We start from the raw sequence: 14,249 nt of genomic DNA, 5'->3' as shown, positions 1-14,249 counted from the left end.
GGAACATAGCCAAGGAGATGGACTGGATAAAGCTAAGAGGTATTTTCCATTCCTAACTCCTGTGATGCTATGATGCTCCCAAAGCTAAAGACTTCATCTAGCACAGCAGACAGTGCTGCAGTGGGTCTGTTCTTTTGTTACTGCTATAAATGAAGCATCATCTGGAGAAATAAATACAATTAGAAGAAAAGCTTCTCATGCACCACAGGCCACTCTATTGCCAAGAAGCTATTGTAAGCAATGCAGACTGTGATTTCCAGCAGGGAGGAGGGCAGCACAGACTCTGCTGGCTCATCCAGGGTAAAGCTCCCTTTTGGCTCCCAGGGATGAGCTCCTGCCCCTGGACTACTGTATAAGGGTCCAAGTTGGAGTCTCAGCTCTGATGATGGGCAGAGTGAGTCCAGTCACTAGTTGGGGCTCTGTTAATAGATAACAGCTGGGCCACTGGTTAGTAGCTGTGTGAGGTGCCAATCATTCTGGCAAGCCTGAAATACTAGCACACAGCACGTTTCATTTACAGAGCAATTCTATAAACACATTGTGACACAGAGGCTCCTTGCCAAAGGGTCCCCAGTTCTTTGCAAACCACTCTCATCTCAGACCTGACAAACTCACAACACCAAATGTGTCGTGCAGGTATCTACAGAAAGCTTGTAACTTGTCAAGATTCGTAATCACTGAGCAATGAATGCGTGGGTAATATTTAAGGAATAATGTATTTATACTGAAAGTCTTCTCTATGGACTTGGAGTGAAAGTTAGTGTCCAGCAGATATGTCTCAGTGATTGCCCATTCAGGCAGGAGAGAGTCGTTACCCTACTCTAGTTAGCCGGTGATGCAATGCAAGGTTCAATTGTCCAGCCTTCCTCCATCCCAAGACTATCAATGGAAAAATATCAGAGACCACTGCAAGCAATCAAAACCACTTGGAGGTTAAATAAAGGGAATGTTACAACAGACAGAGAGCCACCCTGCCTATGAACAAAGACAAAAGACGGTTTCAGTATAACAGAGGGTGAGGAAAGGTACTCTGTCTCCTTTCACTGAGGTGATGTCTTGGGAAGCGGGGATGTTCTTGTGAAAGATTGGATCCTGGCTGTGGGGAAGGCAGTCAGCTCTGCAACAAGTTGAACTTTGGGTTGGGGGAGGGAACTTAATTAAATAGGAAAGGTTACCATTCGTAAGTGTAGATCCAGGTTCGCGTTTTATGATTTTGTTATTGCAACCATTTGTTTCCATCACTCCCTCTTGTTTCTAGCAGAATCTCTTCCCTTTCTTAAATAAACCTTTTTCTGTTGTATTGTGTGTTATAAAGGAGCAGTGATTTAAGGTAAAATCAATAAAGTGGGGTGCACTGCTCCTTTGGGAGCAGAGGATCTGGAATTTCTGTGAGTAGGCAGCGTCAGCAGCTGGATATCACAGGCGAATGCTTCAAAAGGACTCAGGGATGGGGGTGCACCTATTGTAACATGCAAGGTGAAGACAGGGCTGGCGTAGACCAGAGGAGAGTGCTTGAGTGGCTCAAAGGCCGGTAGTGTTCGGGAGCTCACACCCAGGTAGGCACAGGCAAGACTCCCGCACGCTGGAGGCAGGGGGTAACGAGGTGACTCACAGTCCTGGGTGCCCCAAGAATTGCCACACACATTGCCTGATTTTTCAAAAGGGCCAAGCAATAACCCTTACAACTCTGTGGCAAGGTAAATATTACTTCCCATTGTACAGATGTGTATGGCGGCGAGATTACAGGAGCTGCCCGGAGCTATAGAAGAACCTGGAGACAAAGCCAGCATTGCGGGGAGGGCTCCTGACTCCCATTCCTGTGCAGTGAGATGGAGAATTGGTGGGTTGGAGAGATGTGGGGGGGGGAGGGGGAGTTACAGAGGAGCAACAAAGGAGAAGGCTCTTGCATCAACAGCGAGGGGGAGAGAGGAGGCCAGTGGTAGATGTGCACTCCCCAACCCCAGTCTCTAAACACCTCCATAAACCTGTCTCTGTGTCCCAGGGCTTTTAATAATGCTTGCCGTAATCAATCAGCGGAGGTAATGGCCTGGAGAGCAGGAATCATTGTATCTGAGCTGAGCATGCAATCCTATCACAAAGGAGTTTACGGGGGGTAATGTTTTTACAGTTATAGTCTGTGGTGAACTGTTCTGCATTTCAAGCACTTCTACCTTGCTATTAAATAACTAATAATTAACCGGGAGAGGCCATTCGAAAAGTCTGGTGTGGTGATGTCTCGTAATAACTTTTTTTTTTATCATACAAATCTATGCTAGGACTATGTGCTGGAAGACAGTAAAACACATATAAGGGGAGGGAAAGAGAGTTTGTGATCGCCAAACTTCTTTGATTTATAAATGAATCTGTTTTGATATTTGCAATTAAGTTGGCAAAGTCTAGTGCTTTGTTCTGGAGGTTGCTTAGAAGCATGGTACCGCTGGATTTATATCTAGGCAAGCAGCCACCTCCATCAGCGGAAACCTACTGTAGCATTCTGCATTCTTCCTAAAAGATTTATCTGAAACAAGATCCATGGCTGGAGTATTTAAAAATGAAAAACAGCCCCCGCCCCCCCCCCGCAAGTGTTTGTACAGTGTGGTTTTAATTGTAATTGTGTTTCTTCGGGTTGCAGCGGGGCGAGGGGGTGAGGAGGGATGTTGTATCTATAGAAAATGCTTTGAGCTCCCTGGCTATTTCAGGAAGACTCCAAGTCTCCTCCTCCTTATGTAAATAAACATGACAGATCCCACTGCTTGTACTGAGGCAGGGTGGATCTGAAAGTGGGTGGAGGCTGCTTGAAAGGGTGAGCAGCATTCTGTGGTGTACGGATGTTATGTATGCACTTATTGGGAGTCGCTAAGCCGGTGTGTGTGTGTGCCTGTGGTTGTGCATGCTGATAATGACTGAATGTGCGGACTTCTACATCACTGCTCAGTGAGAAAGGGACTGCAAGGTAGCCAGCCACCTTGCGCAGTACTATGGGGGGACAGATAACAAGAAACACTCTATACGGTAAGGTGCTAACCACCGCTGGTGTTTATACAGCAAATTATGTATGTAAATTCTTAGCCCTCTGCTTGACCCTTCTGCAGCACAGAGAATATGGCTCTGAAAGGTAAGCTAGGTGCAACACTGGGGACTGCTATCTCTGCTAATTTTTTTCCTAGTTCTCTTCAAAATCATGTGTGAGAGCTGATCATATTTAAAGCAGAAGCCTTGGGCAGGGTGTGTGTTTATCTTATCTAATTCCATATGTCGTCTTGGTTTATTGCTTTGAATGAGAGACAAATATTTGTCTATATAATGTTGACTACTGTGCTGACAGACAACATGGACAAAAAGAAAGTATGTGTATGTACCCTGACAACCTCGACCAGGAAAAATGGCAAATAAGCATCAGTGTAGGTTTTAATTTAACAGAAGGTATCAGGGTTTCAAAATCAAAATGTTCATCTTTATTATTGGGGTTTTCTTTTAATCACAGATTGTGTGTTTCTGCTCTATTTTATTTTTAAATTTTAATTTGATGTGGTTTAAAACAGAGATGCTGGCTTGAACTGACTGAGCTTAGATAACTAAGCTAAATCCATTAAGTACAGTATGCTGTATATGTTTGCAGGATAATGTAACACTGCGAGTCGGGGGTGGGGAATTAGAGAATTTTGTATAGGACAGTGCTGAAGCAAACTTTAGGACTGTTAATATGATATTGTGTGTGTGTGTATCACACACCAGAATATGCTTGTGAGAAATACTATACTCAAATAATATTGAGCTTGCTCATTGCTTTGAAATGTTTTCTTTAACTTCTGGACATTGGACTGAGTCTGGAGTCTACCTGAATGAATATTTGGATATGCATGATATTACAATAATAAATATGAATGTAAAATGTTCTCTAAAGACATATTTACAAACACACATAAATTCTTTTCATAAATTACATACACAAAATGTAAATATTTCTTAGTTTGAGTTGAGATGTATTATGAATACATTAGTTATAAGTATTTGTCTGCTCCAGTCCCGATTTTTCTTATTTTCTCACGATTGTTAAACAACAATATAACTAACAAGTAAATATATTCAGCGAATGTGTATTGATTCCTTTCTCTCATGTATAGCAAGAATGTCTCTATAGATATTACCATTTGTTCATGAATTACCTTCTGCATTTTAACCTTTGGTCAGATCATTTTGTGTCTTTCTTTGCTATCCCTACAATCCACATGCTATTTGCAAAATAACACTACTGTTATGTCATCAGAAATAAAAAGAAGGAAGTCTCTGGATAGTTGCTTTGTCATCAATGCTGGATTTTTTTTTTTCACTTCATCTTTTTCTTTAATCTTTTCTAAGTGAACTGGAAAAACTTGGATGGAAACATTATTTGCATGATTGTATCTAGGTGTTGGGTTCCCCTGCTGACTTGCCACGACCATTGCGGTGATCACACAACTTCTGCCTTTCAGTGATACTGCACCAGTGAACCCAGTTCTTGAAGTTTTACTCTTGTAGGGGGATGAAAACAAAATTAGGAGACGTAGGTAATTAACTTTCTCAATTTTGTCTCTTTAAATAAAGCATAAAAGCTGCAAACTGTATGATTAAAGAGATGCACAACTGATAGCTGAGACCAGAAATTATTTGAAAAGTGATGTCGATAAAGGATTATTTTTTTTAAAGCATATGTAGTAAAACACTTTTAAATTGGAAATTTGAGGACAACTGCTGTTGTGGTTTGTCTGCCTGTGGCTACCGTACCTCAAGTTCCATATTTCTATTGACTGCAGTTTTTTTATTTCAAAAGTACCTGAAAATGTTTACTTTATTAAAATGATAATTAAGAATAAATAAGGTAATGCTAATGGAAGGAGCTGGATTGATAGCCTGGGGGACTGGAGTCTTTTGTTTATAAAGAGAACAGGTACAGCAGAGGCAGAAGCATTGTAACCTCCCACCCAACTGACACTTGCCGGTATCCCTTTTGACCCTAAACTGGAGGGCTCAGGTGAAATTTTCAAAAGCACCGAAGTGACCTAGGAGACTTGGAGTCACGAGGCGCTATTGCAGCATGTGTAGGCATACCTAAGGTAGCTTCGATTGAGAAAGCGTTCTAAAAATAGCAATGTAGCCACAGCTGCACGGGCTACCCTCAGGGGTACAGTCCTGCCCGGGAACCTTGGTACGCACTCGGGCGGTTAGCCCATGCCACTGTCTGTGCCACCATGGCTACAAGGCTGTTATTAGCAAGGTCACATGGAAATGCCTGCATGTGTTCCAATTGGGTATCCTGATTACAGAGTAGGCATAGCGTAAGGGTATGACTAAACTGGCAGGTGTAATTTCCAGCTGAAACACACATACTCGTTCTAGCTCTGTTGGAGCTAGCGTGCTAAAAATAGAAGTGTAGCTGTGGTAGTGGGAGGGGCAAGCTGCCCCGGGTACTTGAATGGGATTGTACTCAGGGCTGTGAGCTGCTCTTGTCAGTGGTTCTGCCTTCTGTTTTCAGGCACTAGCTTGACCAGAGCTCAATCAGAGCTAGTGTGGGTATGTCTTCTCGAGCTGGAAATCACAGCTTCCTGCTCCAGTTCAGATGCACCCTAAGTCTCATGGAAGCCAGCTGTAGTGGATTGAGTTGACTAGAATCCATTAAATCCTTGGTGCCTCTGCTGAAACTGCCTGCAAGGATAGCTAGTGTTGGTGGGGCTCGTTTGGTGTGATGTGAACACATGTCCACTAGAAAGTGGGCTGAAACCACAAACTTCTGTCCCAGAGGCCATTTAACAGGTGCCAGGTAGCAATGAGTAATTCATCTGTGTTGTTACTGACCCTGGCTGGATTTGAAAGAGTGACTTAGAGAGGAAAGTCTTCATATACCATTCATGATTTAGATAGCCTGTTTAGTGGTAAAAACAGGATGATAGTGGGTCATTTGCTATGGAAGGTTTTGACTGCACTGATGCTGCATGGGGGGGCTTACAATGGAAAGGAAAACCTGTATACACTCCATCACTGTAACTAGCATAGCATCATAGCATCCTCCATTCAGTAATCTCAAGGCCCTTTACAAACAATGAATTAAGCCTCACCATATCCCTGAGTGGACGAATATTGTCATTATCCCATTTTGCAGACGAAGACACTGAGGAATGGAGAAGTAAAGTGAGTTGCCCAAGGGCAGTCAGTTTGTGGCAGAGCTAGGAGTAGAACCCAGCAGCCTTGCCTTCCAGCTCTGATCTGCAATCACAAGACCACCTCTCCTCCCTGCTAATAGTATTTATTCGACTATTCGACACTGGTGAGGCCTCATCTGGAGTACTGTGTCCAGTTTTGGGCCCCACACTACAAGAAGGATGTGGATAAATTGGAGAGAGTCCAGCGAAGGGCAACAAAAATGATTAGGGGTCTAGAGCACATGACTTATGAGGAGAGGCTGAGGGAGCTGGGATTGTTTAGTCTGCAGAAGAGAAGAATGAGGGGGGATTTGATAGCTGCTTTCAACTACCTGAAAGGGGGTTCCAAAGAGGATGGCTCTAGACTGTTCTCAATGGTAGCAGATGACAGAACGAGGAGTAATGGTCTCAAGTTGCAATGGGGGAGGTTTAGATTGGATATTAGGAAAAACTTTTTCACTAAGAGGGTGGTGAAACACTGGAATGCGTTACCTAGGGAGGTGGTAGAATCTCCTTCCTTAGAGGTTTTTAAGGTCAGGCTTGACAAAGCCCTGGCTGGGATGATTTAACTGGGAATTGGTCCTGCTTCGAGCAGGGGGTTGGACTAGATGACCTTCTGGGGTCCCTTCCAACCCTGATATTCTATGATTCTATGATTCTATGATTCTATTTGTAAATATTATGTCTGCTTAAATTATTCTAAAAGCTATAGGTAAGCTTATGTCTGGAGTCCTTTGTGGTGGGGGGGAGTGGTGATTTTATGTGAAATGACCACTGTATGCAGTTCTAGTGCACTTCTGTTACCACTGACTTCAGCAAGAGTGTGGAAGGACAGTAGTGCATGCAGACTGCCCTAGTAGTGGGGTTGATGGGTTCTCAGTGGAGTCCTGTGTCATCTCTCAGTGGAGTCCGGTCCCACCACAAGGGCTTGGAGGTAAGGCACTTTAAACACGAGAGGATGGAGTTGAATTGGGTTGAGCTTCCTGTAACAGACCCCGAATGAAAACCTTCCCAACATGCAAATAATGTAATAAACTTATTGCATGAATGACGAACCCCTTGATTTTTAGAAGAAAATGTCTAATAACGGTGTATGTACATCAAAGGCAAGGTTTATCACTGTCCTGCCCCATGTAGATGAATGTCATGCAGTGTCCGAGCATCACTGCGTAGTCTCTGTCCACATGCCACTGTGCATTATATGTATTATAATTTATCCTATTCTGTTTCTCGCTCCCTCCCCCAAATCCATATCAATACTTAGTGCAATTTTGGATCCTATATATAATCAAAGAGAGTAAAAGTTACAAACAGTAAGTTCAAGGGGAGCATAACTGAGGCCATAAACTTTTGAAAAAGGTGATATCCATAAATGTTTTTCTTTAAAAAGGTCTTTTTAAAAAGAAACTGTTAGCCCCAAGGGAGATTTGCCTTGTTTATCGGAGGCTGCAGTGTCCCTATTTTGATGAAGTGAGCATTTGTGTGCATAAAATATATACATACAAAATTGCACTAAATATTTATATCAAACAGTACTTGCCATTTAATCCTAAATGAAACATAGCTACAATATACACATATATAGTAGTAAGCATATCCCTGCAATACATTGGGGATTGGGCTCTCTATTGCCTGCTGTATTCCTTTTTAAGGCTCTTCTGGAAAGAAGTAAAAATGGTTTTCATATTATTGATCATTCACAATGCTACTGTAGCTCGTTTGCTGCAGACTTAATTCAGTATCGTCAAATTCTTGGGGTTTTACCTGAGTTTGGGGATTGCAGGATTGGGGCCCATTAGTTTTGATTTTGCTCTATCTTTCTTTCTTAGTATAAAGATGACTAAAAAGGCTTCCTTAGCAAGGGAAGCTACTGCACTTTACTGTGCTGAGAGAGACAGTCACTTTTTGTTTACGTGTAGAGATTTCAGACTAAGATGTAGAGATCTCTTCAGGGGGCTTTCTGCTACCCAGGATATACACAGTGGATTAATTCAGATGCATGGGGTTGTGTGGGTGTGTTTGTGCATGTGTGCACACACACGTTTTGCTTAGCTAACCTCACCCAATATAAATGATGATCAGCAATAATGCTCTCATTCCAGGGGATTAATTTTCTTTTTAATCACCCACATGTCGCAAGCATTTCACATAATCATGTTACAGAATAATTCTTACCAGCAGCAAAGAAATAGAAGTATAAAGTGTGCCATTTCCCAAGGGCACGTCTTCACTAGCAACATTAAAGTGCTGCCGCGGCAGCCCTTTAACGTTGTTATGTAGTCGCGGCACCAGCCAGCACTATTAAAAAACCACCTCCACGAGGGGAGTAGCTCCCAGCACTGGGAACACAGCTCCCAGCGTTAGTGCACTGTCTTCACTGGCACTTTACAGCTCTGAAACTTGCAGCACTCGGGGGAGGGGGTGTTTTTTCACACCCAGGAGTGAGAAAGCTGCAGTGCTGTAAAGTGCCAGTGTAGACAAGCCCCAAGATGTAATTAGCATCATTGTAATTGGGGTGGTGATGGTGGTGGGGAATGGCTACTGAGAACAGAGAACCACATGATTTGATTGTTGGCTTGGAAAGCAGCAAAGTTCAAAAGATATATTGGTCTGTATTGTTTAGATTGTAGATTCCTTTCAGGAGAAAGTGCTGTGTACCTCACCAATGTAAATGGTGTCTATTTGTGTGGATGTGGGTGTGCATGTGCCAAATTTGCCTCTCCCATGGACGTGGTAAAGCCCTAAGTGCAGTGGAACCATAGTGGTAGGAAGGTTGAGCAGGATGCACAGAGGTCGCAAAGGGATCCCCTCTGCACCAGTGCTCCATGGTCCCTACACGTCAGGGTGGAGGGAGCTTTGCAGCGTAGTGAATGGATACCTGGCAAAGTGGACCTGCTTAGCAAAGCCTCTGGGTCTGTTTCTCTTCTGCCCTGTTCCTTTGTGTAATCATTTATACCTGTGCAAAATGGGTGCAAAGCGCTGGCATTCTGATGTGGTTGCGTTTCATATCCACTTAAAACAAGTGTAAATGGCTACACAAGGGGCAAGGCAGTGAATATTTGGCTGTTCCATGTAGGGGATGGGGAGTGCAGGACAACAGCCACCGCTTGATGTCTTGATGTTGTGTCTTTCGGCAACTAACAATGGAACTTTTAGAGTTATTTCCCTAACTCTAAAATGGATCCCCTATGCAACCTTACTTACTCTAGCTTTGCAGATTGGCCCTTTACTTTTAGCACTCTCATAACTACTGATCACATAGTAGATGTTGTATCTATACGTAGTCACTAATTCTGCTCTCATGCTGGTGTGAATTAGGATTAACTCCAGGGAGGTCAGTGGGGTTACATGAGTGTGAGAGCAGAAATAAGGCCCATCAGCTTTCTTTCCCCACACTGTATACTCACTGTATATAACATGAAAGCTTGACAACCTTTTCTAACACAGGTTGACTGAATTTTCCCCTGGTAATTATTATCAGCAGTTTATCCCAAGTCCACAGTTGATCAGACACAGTGTATCCACCTTCAGGTATAATACTTTCCTACTACTTACAACTAATTTAACTTGCAAACACCCTAAAAGAAAAAGGGAACAACCGCAGTGTAAAATGCTGTCTCATTAGAATGAAGCATGAAGCCTTGACAACACTGGAGCCTGTCAGCGAGGTCTCTGCAGATACAAGTAATGTTAGTTAATTTTTTTTATGGACTCTAAATCCTCACCAAGCTTATGGGACAACTGATCTGGCTTCCAGACTTGGAGTGATTGACAGCAAGATCAGCCTTGCTAAGGTGGATCATTTATTTTCCACGTTCTATAGGCCTTGCTCACTGAGAAACAATGCAAGGTGAGGGAGAGGAGGCTGTTGCCAAACTCTCCCTGCATTCAGTAAGACCAGTGCATAACTCTAAAAGTTGTATCTTTTTTTAAAATTAATCCAGATCAGGGCTGGACTAACTGGTGCAGAAGACCCTGGGTAGAGTGCCATGTTAACATTTATTAAAAATGGAGCTACCAAAGATTACTTCAGTTCATGCCAGAAACCTTTGACTTGTCACAGTCAGGTGTCCTGGGGTGGTGTTGGTAGAGTTGCAGTGACTGCTGGGAAATCCCATGGCATAAAGTGCTCAGTGCCTCTACCTAAAGGGGTTTCATGGACATTCAAATTTACTTTTGAAAATTACACCCATTTTGGGGAGCAAGTTATTTCTGTGACATTGATAGGCACTGTAGAGGACGTCTCTTCATACCTAAATGGCAGGAGAAGAACATGCCGTATTCCAGTTCTGTTCTTTACTTTCCGATGGGCATTCTTCTTCTTCTTGAGGTTTTCTGTGCCCACCTGGTTATCATCAGCCTACAAGGTATCTGAAGAATTCCTCTTGTGGTGAAACCTAAAGACCCTTCCTCCAGGGTTGTCCAGCCTATCTTCTCCTAGCAACTTTGTTGCTAGCATCTTCTATATGTGGTTAGAGATTGGTGGTACTACTTCTGATAAAAGAATCTTTCTCCTTCATTATTTTCTCTCTTGCTGTCCTCACATAATACCGTTAAGTCTCTGCTGAAGACATGGAGCAGAAGGACCCCCCTGCTGCTGAATTGCCGCCGAAGACCCGGAGTGGAAGAAGCGGCGGCGGGTCCTTAACTCCGGGTGTGTTTGGCGGCACTGAAAGACCCCTCACTGCCCAAGTGCCACCGAAAACTCTCGTGGGGGCCCCTGCGGGGCCCGGGGCCTGGGGCCTGGGGAAAATTGCCCCACTCCCCTCCCCCCCCTCCCGTGTGGCCCTGGAGGATGTGATATAGGTATATAAAATAGCGAACGGTCTAGACATATAAAATAGTGAATGGTACACTCTCTAGACTAGTGGTTCTCAAAGCCAGTCTGCCGCTTGTTCAGGGAAAGCCTCCGGCAGGCCGGACCAGTTTGTTTACTTGCTGTGTCCGCAGGTTCGGCCGATCGCGGCTCCACCTGGCTGCGGTTGGCCGCTCCAGGCCAATGGGGGCTGCAGAAAGGGTGGCCAGCACATCCCTTGGCCCGCGCTGCTTCCCGCAGCCCCCATTGGCCTGTAGAGGTGAACCGCAGCCAGTGGGAGCCACGATTGGCCGAACCTGCGGACATGGCAGGTAAACAAACCGGTCTGGCCCGCCAGGGGCTTTCCCTGAACAAGCGGTGGACCGGCTTTGAGAACCACCGCTCTAGACCATTCGTTATTTTATATACCTATATCACATGCTCGCTTCATCTCTTCAGGTAGTCCTATCCTTCTCCATATGGAGGAGAGATGAAAGTCTTTTCATGCCTCTAACATTTCGCACCTGTCGCTTAACATACAAGGAGTTCAGAGTGACAGATATATATTTAACCATCATTCATTTAATGATTAAACTGTTTTTGCACTGTCAGGAGAGCTTCTAGATTCTCTGACATTCTAGGCAGTCATCCACATTCTTAATCAAAACATAGTATTCCCTGAGACAAACGAATCACCTTGTTGAGAATGTGTTGCACAAAGTCAAATTTACTAAACAAATTTTATTTGCAGTGCTAATCTCTCGCAGGAACTGAGGGGAAAAGATCTCTCCTGGTGTGCTGCCTAATTTAGGGTGTATGGTTTCCTTTTAATAGTGTGTTGTGTGAAAGGATGTCCAAATACGCTGAGAGGCAGAATTGGGAGCAATCTATTAGTCTAAAAATAGTTAATTAACTAGATTAGGCAAAAAAAGAAAGGTGTGTTTCCTGAAAGGTAAAGGCGAAGTAGAGAATTGACTTCGGCTTGCTGGCCCGGAGAACCATCTTGGATTACTGGTTGCACGGCAGCATGTCGTGGCACAGAGAAAGACCTTTTGTCTCTTAAAGCAGTGCTTCTCAAGCTATCTGATGTGGGGGACCGGCAATTTTTTTTTTCCAATATGCGCACAGACCGGCAGCCAATGGCTCGCGGACCGGCAGCAGTCGGTGGACCACCACTTTGAGTAGCACAGTCTTAAAGCATTCCTCACCTATGTAGTGTAAATGCACAGGGTGCCTGCCAGACACAAGCCTCATGATCCAAATGCCTGTGATCAAAGCAGATGCCAGCAGAGGCTAGAATCCTGTGTCAAGGTGCTTCATGTTAAGGCTGATCTGCTTTAGTGCTGTTGTCTATTTGTCATTCATCTCCTATCCTCCTACAATCAACATTGGTTTCCTTTTTAAAGCACATATATCTGCATGAAGCTGATCCAGGATGAGCCGGAGCCTTCTGGTGCCAGAGTCTTCTCCTCCACAGCTCTTCCTATCTCGGGCAGGCTTACTTTGTGTTTCTGCTTCACTGACTCTTCCTCCCTTGACCCTGTACCTCTTAAAGGGACACTATCCTCTATCAGTTATAGGAATCTTAGAGATGGAGGAGCGGGAATTCTCGATTTTATTTTTGTTAGTTTACCTTGTGCATTTGACAGCCCAGTGAAATGGACAGGGTCAGAGAGAAGCACAGAAAATGATGAGAGGCATAGAAAACTTCTCCCAAGGATTGGGAATGTCTAATTAAGAGGGGAAACGTGAGAGAACGATAGAAAATAATGACTGGCCTAGAGGAAGTAAATCGGGTGCTCTTATCTGCCTTTTTTCATAATCCAAGAACAAGGATTGTTCTGCCAGGCTGGGCCAGCAGGGCTCTTATGGCATTCTGGCCACAAGTTAAAACTGCTTCCCCAGGCAGAAGCTCCAGGGCAGGGCACTGCAAACACAGTCCTCCCTCTTCTGAAGCCAAGTCACCCACCATTTCCCCCCATCCTTCCACCAGTGGGGGGAAATTGACACAGGTGTTTTGGAAAACATTTTTAGGCCACGTTACACCAGTGTAACTACGTCCCATTTTACTCAAGGTGTTGTTGGTACTAGAGTATTGTTACGTGAGGATCGGTGGAGCGTGGAGACTGAGTTTCGGTAGATGGGATGTAACCCAAGTCTGGCAATTCTATTCTGTAGGGCACTATGCTAAGGGTTATCACTTGTTGTGCTTTGGCAGGATGTCCCTTTTCTGAACTTGCTGATCAGCCCCACCAGTGCCCAAGAATTTGCTCTGGGTAAGTCTGTTGGGGTGGAGGGTGAAGGGGTGGGCGGCTTTTATTGTGAACAGGTCCACAGCCTGTGGATCCAGTGATTCGGTGCTTCTGTCATGGCTGTGCTCTGGGACACTCCAATACCAGAGTGATGGGTGCTGTTCAGATGAATCGGTGGATGGACTCATGTGTAGCCACCTGTTTCTGAAGTGGCAAGGTAGGGAGTGGAATATCTGCCCTTCTGCCGCACTTCAGTCTGATATTATTGTGACTCAAAGGGTACAGAACCCTAACCAGACGTATTGACCCAGCAGAGCCAACAGTGCAGGAGTAGCATAAGCACATCTGCAAAGATAGTTCCTAAAAATGCTGTTTCTTGTTTCACTGCGGATGGAGTCCTTGGTCTGTCTGCCACAACTGCTGACCACACTCAAGAATCCACTCAAAATAGATGCCTCTTGGCATTAGTTTTGGTAACATGAGTTGGTTTCGGATTATTTGGTGCTAGTCTGCACTTTCAGGGAAATGACTGAGGATGTCATTCCTTTCCTTTCCTCCTTAGCTCTTCGGAATTCATCAGAAGCAGCATGGTCTGCGGACTAAGTGCTGCCCTGGGAGTCAGGCGACCTGGCATTCACTCATGTGATCATGGGCAAATTGCTTAACTTCTCTGTGCCTTGGGTTCCCCATGTCTAAAATGGGGATAATGATCTTTACTCTCCTTTGTAAAGCACCTTCATATTTCAGATGAGAGGCACCATATAAGTGAGAAGTATTCTCACTCAGTACTGTGGTCAGTGAGGGCCGAACCCATCACTAGGTATTAGACCCAGGATACTAGTACCCATGCTCAGGTTGTCATGGGTTTTAGTATTCTGGCATTTATGGATTGTTTTAAGATTTTATCACATCTGGAAGAACCGAAGGGGAGAGAAGCATAGAGTAGGGAAGAGATACATGCAGGGCGGAGGTTGGGTGGCAGAGTGAGCTTACTTTAAGAGATGAAGCTCTGAAATGTTCCATGAC

The 14,249-nt window shown here is 44.3% G+C and overlaps 1 protein-coding gene across 2 annotated transcripts in view; it reads left to right on the top strand.

Moving 5' to 3' along the window:
• NEURL1 (neuralized E3 ubiquitin protein ligase 1) overlaps positions 1-14,249 on the top strand; it is a 260,957-nt gene that overhangs the window by 135,741 nt on the left and 110,967 nt on the right. Inside the window, exon 1 of one of the 2 annotated variants that reach the window (XM_074959426.1) lies at positions 2,741-3,012. The exons of the other annotated variant lie outside the window; for it this stretch is intronic. Within the exon in view, the coding sequence (XP_074815527.1) occupies positions 2,979-3,012 (34 nt within the window). The 5' untranslated portion in view covers positions 2,741-2,978. Of the gene's footprint in view, positions 1-2,740; positions 3,013-14,249 lie in introns of those variants that run through there. 2 annotated transcript variants of the gene reach the window in all.

This window comes from Natator depressus, chromosome 7, assembly GCF_965152275.1.
Source record: "Natator depressus isolate rNatDep1 chromosome 7, rNatDep2.hap1, whole genome shotgun sequence".
Taxonomy (NCBI): domain Eukaryota; kingdom Metazoa; phylum Chordata; order Testudines; family Cheloniidae; genus Natator; species Natator depressus.
Note: the sequence above shows the minus strand (reverse complement) of the source record. Positions and strands in the feature narration are given on the sequence as shown.